General features: G+C 42.6%; 5 protein-coding genes across 5 annotated transcripts; 3 read left to right on the top strand and 2 right to left on the bottom strand.

Annotated features, from left to right (window-relative positions):
• Positions 1–32: 32 nt before the first annotated feature.
• Positions 33–870, top strand: BDB00DRAFT_761757 (AAA domain-containing protein; the record flags this gene model as incomplete). The annotated part of the gene is made up of 4 exons (XM_053119288.1): positions 33–86; positions 230–361; positions 438–583; positions 678–870. The coding sequence occupies 4 exons, from the start codon at positions 33–35 to the stop codon at positions 868–870; spliced, it is 525 nt and encodes a 174-aa protein (XP_052980794.1).
• A 944-nt stretch (positions 871–1,814) lies between these two features.
• Positions 1,815–4,471, top strand: BDB00DRAFT_818401 (glycosyl-transferase for dystroglycan-domain-containing protein). Its single transcript, XM_053123149.1, has 4 exons — positions 1,815–1,917; positions 2,014–2,965; positions 3,063–3,237; positions 3,338–4,471. Exons 2-4 carry the CDS (start codon positions 2,263–2,265, stop codon positions 4,194–4,196), a joined length of 1,737 nt encoding a protein of 578 aa, XP_052980793.1. The 5' UTR covers positions 1,815–1,917; positions 2,014–2,262; the 3' UTR covers positions 4,197–4,471.
• BDB00DRAFT_974256 (phosphoesterase family-domain-containing protein) lies at positions 4,471–5,818 on the bottom strand. Its single transcript, XM_053129897.1, has 3 exons — positions 5,400–5,818; positions 5,010–5,315; positions 4,471–4,911 (listed from the first exon to the last, which is right to left on the bottom strand). The coding sequence occupies exons 1-3, from the start codon at positions 5,745–5,747 to the stop codon at positions 4,603–4,605; spliced, it is 963 nt and encodes a 320-aa protein (XP_052980792.1). The 5' UTR covers positions 5,748–5,818; the 3' UTR covers positions 4,471–4,602.
• A 3,039-nt stretch (positions 5,819–8,857) lies between these two features.
• Positions 8,858–9,862, bottom strand: BDB00DRAFT_818398 (uncharacterized protein). The gene is made up of 4 exons (XM_053123148.1): positions 9,786–9,862; positions 9,596–9,692; positions 9,410–9,483; positions 8,858–9,340 (listed from the first exon to the last, which is right to left on the bottom strand). Exons 1-4 carry the CDS (start codon positions 9,819–9,821, stop codon positions 9,110–9,112), a joined length of 438 nt encoding a protein of 145 aa, XP_052980791.1. The 5' UTR covers positions 9,822–9,862; the 3' UTR covers positions 8,858–9,109.
• Positions 9,863–15,601: 5,739 nt separating this feature from the next.
• Positions 15,602–17,857, top strand: BDB00DRAFT_787127 (major facilitator superfamily domain-containing protein; the record flags this gene model as incomplete). The annotated part of the gene is made up of 8 exons (XM_053120671.1): positions 15,602–15,724; positions 15,829–15,855; positions 15,940–16,419; positions 16,515–16,613; positions 16,696–17,003; positions 17,085–17,116; positions 17,222–17,310; positions 17,402–17,857. 8 exons carry the CDS (start codon positions 15,602–15,604, stop codon positions 17,855–17,857), a joined length of 1,614 nt encoding a protein of 537 aa, XP_052980790.1.
• Between the last annotated feature and the right edge of the window lie 40 nt (positions 17,858–17,897).

The following is a 17,897-nucleotide window of genomic DNA, read 5'->3' as shown; positions in this document are numbered from 1 at the left end:
GCGATTCCGATTCAGAACGATCGATCCCTACCATGGAGCGTGATCTTCCCAACATTCTCGTCACCGGAACTCCGGGTACAGGAAAAGTATTTGTCATTTTACGTTATTGAGCGTAGCAACTGTTTTCCCCTTGCTCTACAGTCAGTGTGCTCCGTTATTGTTGCTGTTGTTGTGTTGATCTAACGATCCACGTTTATAATGGACTGCTAACTTGGGTTGACATTTATAGACTACTACAAGCGAAATGATTGCCAGTGTCACTGGACTGCAGCATATCAATGTTGGTGAACTTGTAAAGCAAAAGCAGCTGCATGAAGGCTATTTGGCCGAATATGATACCCATGTTTTGGATGAGGATAAGGTACTATTAATCATACTTTGCATATAAGTTTTGAGATAGTTTAAAAGGGAATCCTAACTGGACCTGTAATATCTAGCTTCTCGATGAAATGGAAGATATGATGCAGGAAGGCGGTAAGGTGGTCGATTTCCACACTTGCGAAATTTTTCCCGAGCGTTGGTTTGATCTTGTACTTGTCCTGCGCGCAGATACCCAACCGCTCTATGATCGGATGGAGAAGCGGTAAATGTTCCTGACTGTTTGGAAAAATGGGTTACATATAATATAGGGTAGGTCTAAATGAGTGCAAGAGATTAATGATATTTTGATATGATAGTGGATATAATCAACGAAAACTTCAAGAAAACGTCGAGTGTGAAATTATGCAAGTGGTCCTGGAGACCGCGCGTGAATCATATGCTCAAGAGATTGTGGTTGAATTACCAAGCAACACTGTAGACGACATGGAAAGCAATGTGGATCGTGTCAATCGGTGGCTCGAGGCCTATAAAGCCAAACATGCTAAATAAATTATTAGAAAATCTGAAGTTGTGGGACCCAAATTCAGCCTTGAATATAGTTTCGCTAACCCATTATAACTTATACGAACCCAGTATAACTCTTGGTGGATCATTTCAAGCTCTACTTGGTTGGATATAAGTTATGGTCACTGAGCATAATCTCTGTACGAACAACATAGGGCCTAGGGCTAACTTGGACGATATGTAGGGTGCTCCTTGTCGATCCGTAGCTATATTTCATCCATTGTAAAGCATATGGTCTGATCAGTTTACTTCCGGTCGTAAAGCTCTATTAAGTAGCGCGTTACTTTATACATCTCTGGAAATGTGTCTTGAGCATCCCTGTTATTTGGTCAACTCGAAACTTGAAGATTTTTCCAAAGGTGTCTCTTGCAGAAATGCTCATAACAAGTATGGATGGGCTCTGTGTGAGATGAGCTATATACCCAACTGCTAATTGAAACCGCACAATTAACTGATATTTCAATCTTAAAAGGTAGCATTGCAATATCTACGTACAGAGTGCAAAAAAGCCAGTGTTACAAATGTCCTTACCCATTTCCCTGGTGATACCGCCAAGTCGCGATAATTTCGTTTATATGTGTGCAAGACTCGTGCATCTGCGTCCTCCAATGCGTCTTCTGAACAATGGTCACAATGTTATTCACGGTCTATATAATCATCCTGATCTTTTACGTTGGGACAGAAACACGTTATCTAGAACCGTCTGTATTTTTCACGCCAAGAAACAATCGGGCTAAAAGAAGACGCTTACCAACAGAGGGCGAGGAATATGTATTCGATGACGACGATATTAAGGTCACGGTATATATTACCTACATCCACACATTTTCATAACACGATGATTATATTTCGTGTACATCTCAACGATCTGTGCACTGTTAGTACAAAGCTTATATATGAATATAACGAAGATGATGAGGTGGCGAAGTTGACGAAGATCTAACATCTTTCTTCATGTTTGTCCCTTGATATGAGCATCACTTGTCTATGATGTCATTTTAAATACATGGCCATGCTTATCTCTACCAAATTCTGCTTAAAGTTATTTATATACAATGTTTCATTTCTTGGCTAGATACCGTGCTTGATATATCATAACGAAAGCAAACGCCCATTATATTTCCATACCCAGTGACTCCAGGTGTTGTACTGCATATATCGCAAATATACTCATCGACCACGACTTATAGTTTAGTCAGCCAAAGGTTGAATAGCTGACTGAAAGTCATATTGGGCTTTCAGCTTCTGTAGATTAAAATTTTCAAATGTAAACACTGTCGCAAATAGAGTTAGACCCAATTCGTTGATTTGTTTTAACCGGAACTCAAACCGAGAGGCGAGAGTGAACCAATATTACTAGCACAAAATATAAACTGTATGAATAGACGCCTTAGCACGTCGCGAGCGACGATCGCGACGGGCATTCATAACACTATTAATGATCCCTTGACGAACACAAGTGCAGCAACGATACTGACACCACCAACTTCTGTACACGACAATGACGAGAAAAAGCCGAAACATCCTTTTCCCTCAACTCGACGCCACTTCTTCAACAGCCGCAATCGACCTTCAACTTCTTCTCGACAACAACAACCGAGCATTCTGCAGCAGGCGCATATAAGATTGTCAAGGCATCCAAAACGTTTGGCATTCATTGCATTACTCTTAACTATTATACTATTCTGGATTGCCCTGACGCACTCTTCTTCGGCAAGAGAAATAGTATACGTTCCGCTACGCGATCAACCGCCTTATGACGACTTACTTACAAAACGACAATGTACAGCAACCTTATGTAATTCCGAAAACCAGTGCGCGACCTGGCGACCACACCACGAACAACAACACCACCATGACGCAGAACAGTTGAAGCAAGAAGGCATGTATTGTAACGTGGCCAGAATACAAGTTGATCTTGGATGCGAGTTGCTCCTTAAAAAGGCAGACGGTACCTGGATGACGATAACACAAGGGCAGCAAATAGATTGTGTGGAACAAGGTTGCCATGATGTGGTAGAAGCGGATCTGCAAGGCGATCTTTATATTCTTGCTTCTCAACTTAAACAATTAATAGCAGGTGAGAATGAATCAACGGATCTTTGTTAGACAAAAGAGCATAGTGCGCACAGCAGGGATTCATAATCATACCGGAAACTTACAAAAAACAATCTTAGATCCCGCATACATGGATCGAGAAATCATAGTTGCGCATACTGGAACACAACCATCATCATCTTCGGATCCATCTTCTTCGTATGACGTGACGCTTGTGTCTCAGTTTTCAGTCAACCGGCTCGACGTATTCACTCAAGTGCTTGATGCGTGGCCGGGACCCGTATCAGTTGCAATGTAAAGAAGAATATGACGGAAAAAACATTTTAAAAGATTTCATGCCGCTTGTTTTCGAAAATTGCTGATATAACCATTCCTCGTATTTTGTTTTTTAAAGATATCTTACGGAACCCAACGACGTCAACCAATTCAAATCATTTTTCGCAATTCCAGCCAATGTGATTCAATACTCTCGCGTCCATATTGTTGTGGTCAAGCCGGATTATACCAATCCCGACCGTTTGAAATACCCCATCAACCACCTTCGCAACCTGGCCATTACTGCCGCGACCACCTCGCATGTGTTTGTCATGGATGCCGACTTTACACCCTCCGCTAACTTTTACGCACACGCCCATGCCGAATTGTTATCGGCTCTTGGCGAGCGTGGCACCTATTCGCGCACTGCCATGGTCATTCCGTGCTATGCTATTCTCGAGTCGCACAAGGACGATCCACTTCCGCAAAACACAGCCGAATTGTCTACACTCGTGTCAGATGGTATCGCTTATATTACGGATCCAGGCACCGGACATGGCCCGACATTGGCAACATCGATGCAGCTATTGAACGGCGGCGGCCCGGACTCGCTGTATTACGAGGTCTGTTACGAATCGCAATGGGAGCCCTATTATATTGTGCCACGAGAAACAACACCACTCTATGATGCTCGGTTCCGAAACCAAGGGGGTGACAAACAGTCGCATGCACTCCAATTGAATGCACTTGGGTTCCAGTTTTTGGTCAGTAACCATGCGTTTATCTTGCACAAAGATCATTCAAAAATGCAATGGCCTGGTGGAGGCTTTTTCAAGTCGCAAAAGGAGAAAACACCTTGGAGCTACTTTGGCGAATTCATGCGGGAAATGGAGGAGCTGTATGGAAGTAATGTGCGATGGCCAAGGGGATGCAGTGCAAATGCCATTGGGTGGCAAACTCAATTAAGAAATCCACTAGGTATGGCGATAGGTGCATAACGCATGATTGCCATCGACATCCTTTTGTTCTTCCATTTTATTAACCTTTCTTACCACCCTGTCCATTATTGTGATTTCCCCACTATTACTCTATTGGAGCACACATGCTTATTGATCCCGTTGATTGTACACGAACTTGTAATCCAGCCCTGCTTCATTTTTATCGTTTAATACTATATGACTACTACATCGTCTAAATCACAGATTTCAAGACAGAGAAGTGTGTATCATAGTACATTGCAGGCAAACATACATAAGGGAGTCCAATTTGTGTGGCTGTTCTACATATCTTGAGAGCATGAAAGTCATGCTTAAAAATCAAAGGGTTCAGCGTCCTCGTCTTCCTCGCCGAGATCTCCGAGATCCCACTAGAAAGAATATGTATGAAAGCGAGTGAGTATATTGGTTACACTTTAAATGCATGTGCGAACATGTAGGGTGTCATTATAGTACTTACGTTGTCTTCAATAGTACGAAGCAAGGAGTAGTGATCATATTCCTTCTTGTCCTTGCTAGACGTGGGAGCGCCCTTCCAATCAGGGCCAAAGATAGCCGTGTAGACATGGTTCTCTTCGGTATTGCTATCATCCTCATCGAAGGTCACGACAAACATGGTGTTTTCGCTGAATGCAGACTTCTTGATACGGGGCTCGAGGAACTTCTTTAGCCACTTGGCGCCATAATCGACGTCTGTGTCATGGGCATCATTGTTGATCTATAGGAAAATAAAGCATTCCGTTGTGTGTCAATATTTGCAGTTTTCTAGGATCGTCAATGTGTGGAATTTGTTTGCCAGAAAGGAAACGAACTTACGTCGGGAGTGTAAAAGACATATTGAGGCACACTGTTGTTTTCAATGTCCTTGTCCAATTGCTTACTGTTGACAATACGAGCACAACGCTTCTTATCTTTTTGGATGTTTTTGAATGAAATGAATGGATTGTGCTTGCGAGCATAACCGTCGATATCCATTTCCTTGTTACAACCGCCAGGGTAGTCTTCTTGATATGACTTCCATGAAATGTTCTTTTTCTCGAGCAAGTCGACAATTGTCTTGCGGTCGATATTGGACTCGTCGTCTTCGTCCGTACCATCCGTTGAGCCGCTGATCATAGCAATCTAAAAATTTTGTGCATGTTGGTCGCTTGTCAATATTTTCTTAGGATGGAAGGATGAGAACTCATGTTTAGTAGGCATCCTTACATAATTGGGCTGCGAAGGATGTGATGTGCCTCGATAGTTGGTCAATAGAACACCGTTGTGGCGGCTTGGTAAGGACTTGAAATAGTCGTTCTCCATGGCCGTTTCGTAGTCCTTATTTTCAAAAATGATGATCACAACGCGATCAAAGTGTTTCCCTGACACCAGGCCAGATTCACTTGATGACGATGTGCTATGGTGAGACTTGCTGCTACTGCTGCTGTCGCTACCGTGGTGATCTGCGCGCTTATCCAGAGCGACGATGTTGCTGCTGTTGACGTCATGGACAGGAAGAGCTTGGGCCAGCCAGAGAAGAGAGGATGCTGCCAGAGCGAAAAGTGAAAGCTTCATGATGATGATACAAATAAATAAAACAAACAAAGAAAAGAATGGAAAGGGATGAAGTGCTTAGATGAGCAATGAGTTGTTGGTTTCTTTCTTCCAAAGCACAAAGCGGCCCGTCTTTTATATTTGAGAGGGTCGTAAAGGAGGATTCTCGAGCTGTTTCAGCGGTTTCAGCAATTAAGCGTAATCAACATGCATGGGGTATATTTTTCCTTATGGAGCACAGCATATGTATGTACATAGAGTCTCCACCCATTAAATGGCGAAAATGGAAAAAAAGGAGGCGGTATTAGTGATTGATTGATTGACTGTCCGTTGGTACGATTGCTTCTTTTGCGTGTTTTGCTCCGCTTTTCACTCATATACAAGATGCAGCATGATGATATGGGGCAACCGCAAAGCACAAAAGCAGAAATGACCTTTTGCGGAAAACCGGGTCATCACTGTATAAACTGGGGACTAAAGGAAACTAGTAGGCGCGGAGAAACAGAGGAAGAACTGCACGCTATTTGAGGAACACGCACCACCAACCATCAACAAGACAAGACAGGTTTGTGATATCCAATTATTAAACGAGATTGGGCACCACGCGACCTCACAAGACAAATCATATTGTTTACCCGCCTGCCTAAAGGCAACATATATCATATAATAGCTATCCTATTTTACTTCACTTTAAGTTGCTCCGGTTCAGTAGCACCAGCATCCGCTCACATACAGCGCGGATTGCTAATCAATTAAGAAACATACTCTAAACATGTAGATATTATGATGAACTGGAACAGAAAGAAATTCCGCGCTATATATGGGAATGACAGAGCCGATCACACTGTTTTTGTTACTGCAATTGAACGGGAGGAGTAATTAAAAGGACAAGTACCACGTTCAATGCGATTGAAAACCAAATGAATGACGTTTACCCAATGTGGACGAGAATGTTCTATTATTAAGAAATTCTACAGTGGGACACTGCGTCCTAAAAAACACATACTTGCTCGCATCAGATCTAGGAAGTTTTTTGAATCTCTAACAATTCAGGCTGGGCAGTAGGGAAAAGAATGTGTGAAAAAAACTCGATTAATGTGAGGGGAAGGACAGGTAGAGTATATCTCTCGAGGCGATTTTCCATCAATAATTGCTGAAATATATATCTGAGGGAGAGGAGATGCTTGTGCTGATGGCTTCCTCGGGGTGGCAAATTGGTAATTTTCTAAGGAGTCGGTACACCTGTGGCCATATACGTGGCCAGTATTGTCGTATCCTAGGGCTGGTGGGGCGGTTTTTTGGGGAGCTTATGTATTGAGGACGCAAGAGATCGGATCCAAAGTGAGTGCGATTGGATAAGACACTAGTAGTCTCTCATGCATATATAAGCATCGTTGCAAGCGGTGGCGGTGTCCTCCTGGCATGAATATGTACGCGGTCTCCCTGGGAGGGAGCCAATACGCTTAACGGATGCAATCAGCTGCGCTCATAAATATACCAATGTGGAGGCAGCTTGTCGGTATCATTATGTTAATGCACAACATTACTAGCACATTTTACCTCATCCGACGACGATGTTTCGCTTCCTTTGTGGGAAGGAGGGACAAAACAAGAACAAAAGATATTGCAAAGAGCATATATACTCTACTAGACAATACATTGCTGAGGAATTAGGCCAGTGTTCTTTTATCTCATATGGTCATTTGCAGCGAACGTAGTCTCTAATATTATTTAATAGGTCATACATTTATGAACCACCCGCGAGTACAAAATACTTTGAATATGTACAAAGTTCTTCTACAGCACTTATGGATGGTGTTTCCTTGGGTAACGGCTGTCATATTGATAATGTATATAGTAATAAAGAAGAAAGCCAAGCTCAGTCAAGCGGTGTATTGTAGTTCTCGAATATCCTTTTCAGATTAATGTCTTTTTTTGATGAATTGAGCTACTTAATATCTTATATTGTTTGACGAACAACAACTACAGCTGCAGTAGCACAGTTTTATTCTCTGTGTATTGTCGTGATGAGAATTTTTTTGAGTCTATACTTCAAACCATGCTATTTACTGGCTACTAATAAGGGAGGGCGTTTATGATCTTGAATGTCACTGGGCTCTCAGCTTGTAGTGGCAGGCCAACTTTCTGTACAGCACACGCATTCATTGCAACCGATCCATTTCGCGCAACACGTCCTTGCGTCAGAAATGGCTGCACCGCGTCTTATCCAGCAAGGCCTTGAGATGTCTTATGCTAGAGGAACACAATACTACATGACAGTAGAGTTTCTGGGTTGATATTTTTTCTACAGATGAAAGTGATATCATAGTGGCGGCGATGAATAATATTTTTGAAAACTTCTTTCACATTTCTTGTTCAATGAAGGGCAACTTTAGAACCGAACTATGAGATATATTTTTCTTAGCACAAACTTTTTACAATGCTGTTAAATTCTACCTACGTTACGTATCGGATGTAAATTGTATGTTCCCACTGGTTTTATTTTCCTTAGAAGATAACTTTGACAAGAGACTACTACTGCCCAGCAAAAGGCTATATTATGCTGCAAGGGACTACATGCGCTGTAAAGGATGCGTGACGACGAAGATGAAAAATGGGTTCGCTTCTAAAAAGACGAATATTTTGCAGCGCGTGTAGCAATTCCCTTTTTTCTGCAGGGTTATAAATTAGGCGCTACTAACCATCACTGTGATGGAAGAGGGACAGGGAGGTTAAGTCGTGCAATTACCACTATTGTTAAGAATTATTAGTATGCAGTCAATGTAGCGCTGTGCCTATGAGTGAGAAGAGACTTCCTCGGCTTGCCGCAAGGATGGCGTCATCATGTTGTCACCGAGAAAAATTGAGAGCGAAGACTTGATTGATATCGACGTATCATAAAATACTGTCACAAATAACAATCATCACTAAACCGGACAGTAGAGCAATATAGAGTAAGCTATCCTTGTAGAGTGCTTTTTAAGGAGCAAAGGGAAAAGAAGTGAATAACATCGAGAGCAAGAAGGCATCTCCAGAGGAAGCACAAACAGTCGATCTAGCAACCACTGTTGATGACTCACAAGTGGATTAGAGAACAGTGGTGCTATCAACTACCATTTATACACGCAATGTTTGAATGTTTTCGCATACAAAGTTATATATTTACTTTATAATCGTATTATAAAAAAAAACTAAAGATCATGGATGAATTGAGCAATGTTTTGCACGTGTGCAGGGTGAAGTGTTGAGTTCTGTGTACAATAGCAAGTTAGGCAGAGAGATAAAAGGAACGGCAAGGGAAGGAACGAAAAAACTAATTATTATGGCGGTGACAATGAGCTACAAAACGAGAGGCAAAGAGATTATCATATGTAAGAGAAGTTTTACTGCAACAAGCTGTAGAGAGTAGAGCCCGACATGCCCAGGAGGGCAAGGAGAGCAAGGTAGCTAAAGACGCCACGCATGCGCTTCGAAGGGTTGCCAGTAAGATAGCCCGAGGAAAAGAAGAAGCGGCCGGCAAGGAAAACGACACCAGCAGTCGAAGCGTAGACGGGGTAGCCGATACCACCAATCAATAGGAAGGTCGCGTAGACAGGGTAGATCTCCAAGGTGTTCTATTAATTTGTGGTCAGTCTTTTCCTTCCTCTTGCGCTCTCAAATTGTAAGGGAGCTTGTCTGTTTACCTGGTGGACACGCTGGGCGCAGTTGAACAAGTTCTTCTTTGGGTCCTTTTCAGCCTCGGCCTTATCGGCATATGCTAATGAATGTCAAAAAAGGAAACACCAAAAAAAGTTTGTGCCACGTTTCTCTGTGAGTACACATTGACAAGAGGGTAGTACTAGCAGTAGCACTCTAGTGCCCTAACTTACGGTAAGGATAAGGGACATCAGCAGCACGACGGTACTTGCCGGTCTGAGCACCCAGACCGAAGACGAAAAGGGCACTGGCAGCAAGGGTGGAAAGGACCTATACAGCGATTATTGTTTGTTTTTTTAGTTCCGAATCGCACCCGTGATTGTTGGCTAGGATGTCGCGGGGGGGATTGTGTTCAGAACTTACGTAGCCGTACTCTTGAGGAATAACAATGGCACCCATGGTTTAACGGTAGCTGAAGTGAAGGAGGTAAAGAAAGATGGAGAGACCGACGGTTTTCATATTCTGTTCGTTTCTTATATAATGATTGTTGTTTGCGGTGTATCAGAGAGGGACATGGATGATATGACTGGGGTTAGAACGGCAATTACGCAACCCGTCGTATGGCAGCTCTAAATTAGGCAGGTGGTCCCTTGCTGATTCGTCAGCAGTTGTCATCGCATGTACTCAGACAAGGAGTCCATGCTTTATTTTTATTGGATCACCCCATTTCAGTCCATAGCACTACTTACTAGTCGTCTTCCCCCACATAACGCATCTCCCTCCCACTACTTTTCTTGTCAAGCATGCCCTCGTACGGCTGTCTTTATTGCTAACCAGCTTTCCGTTCGATGATCGTTGCACATACACCTATTAAAACGCGCAAGCGTCCGCGTAATGATGTTTCACTTTTTCAAATTAAGATATCCAATCGGCTATCCTCCCGATAATTTCCTGTATATCCGCTAGTTGTGGTCGACACCACCTTATTAATGCATTTAAAAATGCTCTGTCCCTACGTACTCACCTTCAGCACTGATCAACAAGCTCTTTGTTGATTACAAAAGTTGCTCGTCGCAAGAGCTTTCTTACTGCTCTTGTCTTTTGTATCTCGTTGCCATTACACTCGAACACAACATAGCAGTGACCATGTGATAAATCCGTCGATGCATTTATTGAAAGTTGTTCTTTTTGTCGCCTTAAGCAAAAGACGAATAAGAGCGGGCACTCTTGTCAAAAGATTGAGGTAGAGCTGGTTGAGCGGTCGTCACAAATACCTCACTATCAGAAATACCATCCTTTTTTTTAGGTCAACCGTTGTAGCAAATTAGAAAAGACAAAGGAGGTACTGTGACGAGTAACGAAGGAACATGGAAGAAGGACGCGATAGGTTGGCGACGATGATGATGATGAAGGTTACGGCGTCATAAGGCGTGAAACGAGATACATGGTTGTTGTGGGAGCAGTAGCAAGGGGTGGATGGCATCAAATTGATGATCATGAGACTTGGCGGCATAATCATAGGCGGCCTAGGATTGGTGGCATAGTGGCGACACACTCTTGCAGCGGAAATCCTTCAACTCAGTCTTCGTCCTTTTCTTCCATTTTGGATTCTTCCTCTTCCTAACCATGCCTCTGTTCTGTAATCAGATCGGATAAATCTTTCGCCTTTTTTCCTCTTCCTTCTCTTGTTCCTTCGTCTCTTCCTCCTCCTTCTTTGCCTCTTTCAGTCTTTGTTCTTCCTCTCTGTATATTACTACTTCTTCTCATCAACAGCTTCAGTAGTTTTGGCAACAACTTCAGGCACAGGAAGCGGCAGGACACTCACAGAAAGGAAGACAGTAGACACACACCAGGAAGGCGACACCGGCAGCGATATAGGTTAGGTGATTTCGTCAAGTACTGTACCAAAAGAGTAGTATCGGTGGGACGCCATCAGTGCAGTTAGTGTAGGCAGAGTAATCGAGGTAATTAGGGTCGAACATGCTTTTTCAAGGAACAGTAAGATACGGTAAAGAAAAATATGCAGACAGCATTATTCGTATAAGAACGAAGAGAGTTTTCGCTGGGCGTGTGGCATAACAATTCTTAGTTGTCGTTATTCTACTCCTTTTAAGCAAAAAGAAGCTAAAAAAAGCAAAGAGGTGAAGAGGTAACGGTCGTTGCCGTCGTTATGGCACTGCTGTGGCGCGTGGGTTCGCTACATGATGCGTGCAATATCTTACATATGTGTCTCCGCTTTATTTCAGGCTCACTCTATCAATCCTTTTGATCGCTTCTAATGGTCAGTGCGTCTATTGCAAGAAGACTCTGGAGTTGCAACGGTAACATTGAATTGACGAAGCTACATTTGCTTTTGCTATCCACTTGGCAAGAACTTCCCTAAATCCTGAGGAAAGCGACCGCTACGCTGTGAATTTTCCGATGCCCTTAGATATGCATACCCATTTTTTCTAAACTTTGGAAGAGCATTCATCAATGATAACAAAGGACATGACAAAACTTCACCGGAGTTATCGTCCGGGGAGAAGCGAAATAGAAGAAGTATGTGGAAAGCAGTGGAGATCAAAATCACAAGAAATCCAATGGGTAAAGCAGGAAAGCCAATCCAAGGCCAAAAAGACAGGTCAATCCAAGACCATGACACGGGAAGCCTAATCCAAGGTCGAATGGAAAACGAAGGAGAGTATCGTAGGAACGATTATCAAAAGAAACAAATCCGAGAAACAGAAGTACACTGGCTTCACCCAGAATAACCAGCGGGTGGGGATAAGTGCGTCTTACACCATTCAACATGCCCGCGAAATTTTGCTCCGGTAAGACGGGAAAGAGCGAGATGCACTCGCAAAAGCTACTCCACTTTCTCGTATTGTGCAATTTAAGGTGCAAGTCAGCTCATTAACAAACGTGATCACCGCAAACAATAGTGGAAACGATATCTTTTGAGGAGAACGTTTGAAGTTTCCTTACTTGGTCATTATAAGCTGGGTAATTTAGCAATTTAGCAATTTAGCATTTTAGCATTTTAGCACTTTAGCATTTTACTTCCACACCATCACTCTATACCTTACTTGATCTAGCTTGCATAGCACCAATTAAGCAAAACCAGACCGAAAAAACGCTCCAGAATTGGCAAATCTGACTACGATAAGGGCAAACTCGCCAAACAAATACAAGACACGCAAGCGGCAGAGCAGGAGTTGACACGAGATTTTGAAGAAGACGCGACTGTCATCGATGTCGAGGATAGTGAAGAAATCACGGACGACGACGAGAATGAAGAAAAGGACTTGAAAATCCCTGAGGTCGACCTTGTCAGCGTGAAAAGCCTGAACGACGCGTTAATGTGGGTTCCTGGCGCTGATAAGAAAGGACGCAACACGTATTACGCCAAAGACTCAAAGCGCACAGTTAAAAAGGCTGAAGAAAAGTAAGAGAGAATGCAGCGAGGCTGACTAAACGTGAATGAGATGTTTTGCCAAAAGAGGGTTGAGATGAAAATTAAGAAAGAAGAGGAAAAGCGGGCCGATGACGACAGAGTCGCATCAGCAATCGCAGTGCTTAGGCTTTCGAAAAACGCCTGATGTTGATCGTTTGCAGAGAGCGCGTTTTGCCACGTTGTATCACTACTTTGTGATGATATCACAAAGAGGAGAAGACAGGCGCATCTGAGAAGTTGAGCACGCTTCATTGGAATCGTGAGGAACGGTTTGCAAAAAGGATCTTAGGTTGGGCGAACGAGTATTTATAAACTGGGAGATTGACGCCTTTGGTCAAAGGAGCCCACGTCCAAGACCGCGTCTATGCTTGCTGATGAGCATGTCAAGGACAGAAAAAAGAACGGTTATTGCATTGCGAGAGTATATTCTACATGATCTCGTACTAGATGAGGCCAACCCTGAACAGCGCATTGGGATTGCCACCGTACGATGATACCTAAAGAAACAGGGGTTTAAAATCGAAGACAAAGCCCAAGCCCCATACATCCACGGCCATGAAAGAGAAGACGTCGTAATTTATCGCAAGGAGTAGGCTTGAGCACAGACAGCTCATGACGCGGTATGATGAGGATGATGAATCAGAACGAGCGGTTACCAAAGTTTGGGAGCATGAAGCAGTATTGGTCACACACGACGAGACCTACTTCTACGCCAACGACTGCAAGCGAGGAGTGTACTTGGCTTCCAACGAGAGCCTGATCAGAAAGAAAGGTCAAGGCCGTGCAATCATGCTCAGTGCTTTTGCTTGTTCCTGCCACGGTCTTTTTTCATGCAAGACGATCATTCCTGGCACTCAAAGTGACAGCTATTAGAAAAGACCGACATGTCAACTAACTTGAATCAGCAAAATAGAAGAGTTTCAAGATATGCAACCTAACTCGATTGGCGTTTTCTGCTTTGACCACAGCTCAAATCATTCTGCGATGCCCGATGATGCGCTTTAATGCCTACAGAGTAAAATATGAGCCCGGGCGGAAAACAGATTGTATCAAGAAACGGTGGTTACCATGGCAGCACGGAGAAGGGATTGTGCAGCCGATGGTGGATGCTAATGGTGTGCCTCGGGGACTTCAGGCCATACTTAAGGAGAGGAACCTTTGGCCCGCACAAGGATTAATCCGTCATTGTAAGCAAGAGGGTACTGTCAATTGCTGCGCAGTACATATCCTATCCCCCAGATTTCCAGCAGAAGTCGCTCTTGCAGGAAGTTTGTGAGAAGCATCAGTTATTCGAGTTATATCCCAAATTCCATTGTGAGGATAAATGGATCCAAAGAGTGGGGTCGAAATGAAAAGCATCACTTGGTGCGAATGTGACTATTCTTTCTCATCATTACAACAATGCATAAAGGACCTTCCAAAACGCATTAGCATCAAGCACATGATTCATTATGAGAATCGTGCCTAGAGGTTTATTAAGATGTACAGCGGAGGTCTTGACATGCGGCATGCTGAATGGGCATAAGAGCCATCGTCGCCTCCCCCGAATTTAAATTTCTTCGATTTCCAATAAAGGAAATTCCAAACTTTATTTTAAGATAAATTTTTGCATCTGAGGGTGCGGAAGTTGGACGTATGCGCGCCCTGTGAGTATTCGAATTGGTCACATGGCCTATGCCAAACCATTGATCTCCAGTGTATAGGAGTTTACATGTTTGGCATGATATTACTTTTCGGGTTAAGAGTTTAGGCAATCTCTTTTTTGGACAACAATAGAATACGCGAATATAAGCGTATAAATTGGAATTAAAATAGGGGTTGTTTTTCTACAATAGATCGACGCAGACAATGAAGACCATATTTTGATTATGTGAAGCGCGTTCAAATATATTAAGCATGGTTTGATACAGTATGAAAGAGTCGCGTAGTACTTGGGATAGAGTTGTTTATTGTCGCACATTTGGCTGCGCTATCCCAATGCAGTTACTGGGGTAAAAATTTCCTGTGACACGACCAACTTTTTTTGAATCCTCCGTAGTATGAAAAGGAGTAGCAACAGTCTAATATAAAGATACCATCAAAGTTGCAGGAAAAACAATTTAAATCATATATGCACTTGTTAATTGAGTGGTGTTAATAATAACAACAAAGAATTTGAATCAACCTGAATTATTGCCTAGTAAAGGAACAGCAGCAGATATCATCGTTCCACGTGCGAAACCAAGATATCCATTTTATCCCTATCATCTGAGACGTTCATCCTAACTTCATAGTTCTGTTGCCACTGTTATTCTGTTTCTGTTGGTGCATGGTCTCCGCATCAACCTTTTTACCGAACTCTTTTATATTCGGCACTGCACATAACCGAGAAAGAGCAGATCTGTGATCTGTTACATTTTTTGTGAAAAAATATTTAAACAGCAGTTTTTAATAAATAAAACCGGCAACAGTTCTTCTTTGGCCCTCTCATTATTGATCTTCTTATCGACGCGAAAGGACACAACTCAGCTGTATATACCACTCTCCATTATTAGAGTATTCCCACACACATATTTACAACACTAGTTTTCTCTTATTGTACAATATAGCAACAATATAGAACATGTCAACCCGCGAAATAGAGATCAGTAATAACAATAATAATAGCAATAATGATGCTGCTACAATTGTCTCCGAGCTACAAGAAGCGAGTGATGAAAAATCCAGCATACACCAACAAGAGCAGCCAGCAACAACAACGACACCATCAAAACGGTCGCGAATGGAACGAACAAGGATCGTCGGTGTATTTATTGGCATCATCATGTCCATGTTCGTCATGTCGCTCAACAGTACTGTCGTTGCCCCAGCAATGTCTATCATTGCCACAGAACTAGAAGCTTTGGAGAAACAAACTTGGATTGCAACTTCGTTTATGGTTGCTATGGTTAGTAACTTGTTTGCATAGTTTTCTTCTTCAAAAAGTTTGTGTTACTTGAACATTAAACACGGTGTTCACTAATGTCCCTTCCTTTTTTTCAACACTCATAGATTTCATTTCAACCATTAGCAGGAAAGGTATGTAGCTGTCGTAATCGATCTAGAATAAGAGAAATCGGGATGCATATTTTTGATATTGATAGGATATAAACCTCCATATAGTTTTCCGACATCTTTGGTCGAAAACCTGTTCTCCTATTTGGATTATGCTCCTTTTGGATCGGATCACTCATCACGGCACTTAGTCCTAGTATTGACGGTGTCATTGCCGGTCGAACTATTCAAGGTTTCGGAGCCGGTGGCATTTTCTCCATGATGTTTGTCGTTGTTTCCGAGCTTGCGACGCCTGAATGGAAACCTCGTCTGCAATCCATGTTGACAGTCATCTACGGCTTGTCCAGTGTGGTCGGCCCATTAATCGGCGGTGCTTTTGTCGACTATCTTACCTGGCGCTGGGATTTCTGGCTCAACCTCATTGTTGCTGGTATACCCATTCTGATAATGACCTTTTTGTTTAAGGAATCTACGCCTGTCCGTCAAGAATCATTTATTGAAAAGCTCAAGCGCATCGATGGCCTGGGTATTCTCTTTTCCATCAGCTGTGTTACCTGCCTTCTTTTAGCTTTCTCATGGGGACCTTTGGTAAATAGCAGTAACCAGTTGCACTTTGAATTCCGAGTGATATAGAGTACCGAGAGATAAAAACAAACAAACTAAACCTTTTTTTATTTACTTAGTACGGCTGGGGTAATGGTCATAGTATTGGCCCATTTGTTGCTGCTGGCGTTGCGTTTATACTATTGATCATCTCTCAAAGATGGATAGCAAAAGAGCCTGTAAGCAATAGCACACCTGTAGACTCTCAAAGTTTTGATTATAGTATTAAGAATGCAACTCTAAAAACAATGCTGAAAATAGATCATGCCAGCCGCAGTAGTGCTTAAGCCATCATTATTCACCGTATACATCTACATGGTGTGCCTCGGTGTTGGTTTCGCGGGCACTCTGTACTTTGGCCCAATTCTCTTTCAGTCTGTATTTGGTGCCAATAGTACGCAATCGGGTATTCGCCTAATCCCATTCATGGGATCTTTGATTGCTGGGTCGCTTGGCAGCAGTATCTTGATCAACTATTTCCCGTATTTTAAGGCATATGTTCTTCTTGGAGCTTGTTGTAACGTTCTCGGATACGGATTGATTTTTACCGTAAATGAAAACTCGACTTGGTAAGCTTTCTTTTCGTCCATCAAATCAATGTTTAAAAAAGAAAATAAACAAATTGTTGAGGACGCTAATAACTTCATTAGGGGACAACAAGCTGGCTACCTTGTCTTTTGCGGTAAGATCATATTTTTTTTTCGCAAATTAGCATTTGCTTCAAGCGAAAACAGCTAATGAGCACTGGGTAATGATTGTCAAATAACATATCTACAATTTGTTTTAGGTCTTGCATTCGGTTTGTCGCAGCAAAATTGTGTATTGGCTGTACAAACAGCTGCAGATAAAAAGTATATGGCTATCGCAACAAGTTTGGTAAGAGTTACACCAACAAAAGCAACTACGCTAGATATCCTTTTGGGGAGCTTGTTACTAACTGATGATCGTCATAATTTACTTATTTTAGAATAATTTCTTTCTGATGCTTGGATCATCCATTGGTATCGCCATCTATCAAATACTTTTCTCGACGTTTTTATCAGCCGAAGTCGGCGGTTTGGATCCGGAGATCAAGGCGATAGGCGCTCAATATGGTGCACTCGAGAATTACCTCTATATTCGAAATATGCCTGCTGATACCCAAGGACCGGTGATGAAAGCCTACATGAATGCCCTTCATTATGTATTTATCATTCCATTGGTTGCATCGAGCATTTCTGTCATTGCCGCTGTATTCCTTCGCAATGTTCGTTATGGTACCCCTGCTCCTCCTCCTCCTCCTCAGCAATCCGAACAACAACATGCGAAGCAGCAAGATGAAGAGCAGCCGCCCGCCATTGATGAAAAAGATGGATCACTGTATGAATCCAGTATTGATTCCACTTCAGTGGCAGATGGTTCGTCGCTACAGCAGCAGCGTTAACGTTCCCAATGCCTGGTCGTTAGCAGTTGTTGTCACTAAA

Source organism: Zychaea mexicana, assembly GCF_025766255.1.
Source record: "Zychaea mexicana strain RSA 1403 chromosome Unknown BDB00scaffold_27, whole genome shotgun sequence".
Lineage (NCBI taxonomy): Eukaryota > Fungi > Mucoromycota > Mucoromycetes > Mucorales > Lichtheimiaceae > Zychaea > Zychaea mexicana.
The sequence above is the reverse complement of the archived record's forward strand: the minus strand, read 5'-3'. Positions and strand labels throughout refer to the sequence as shown.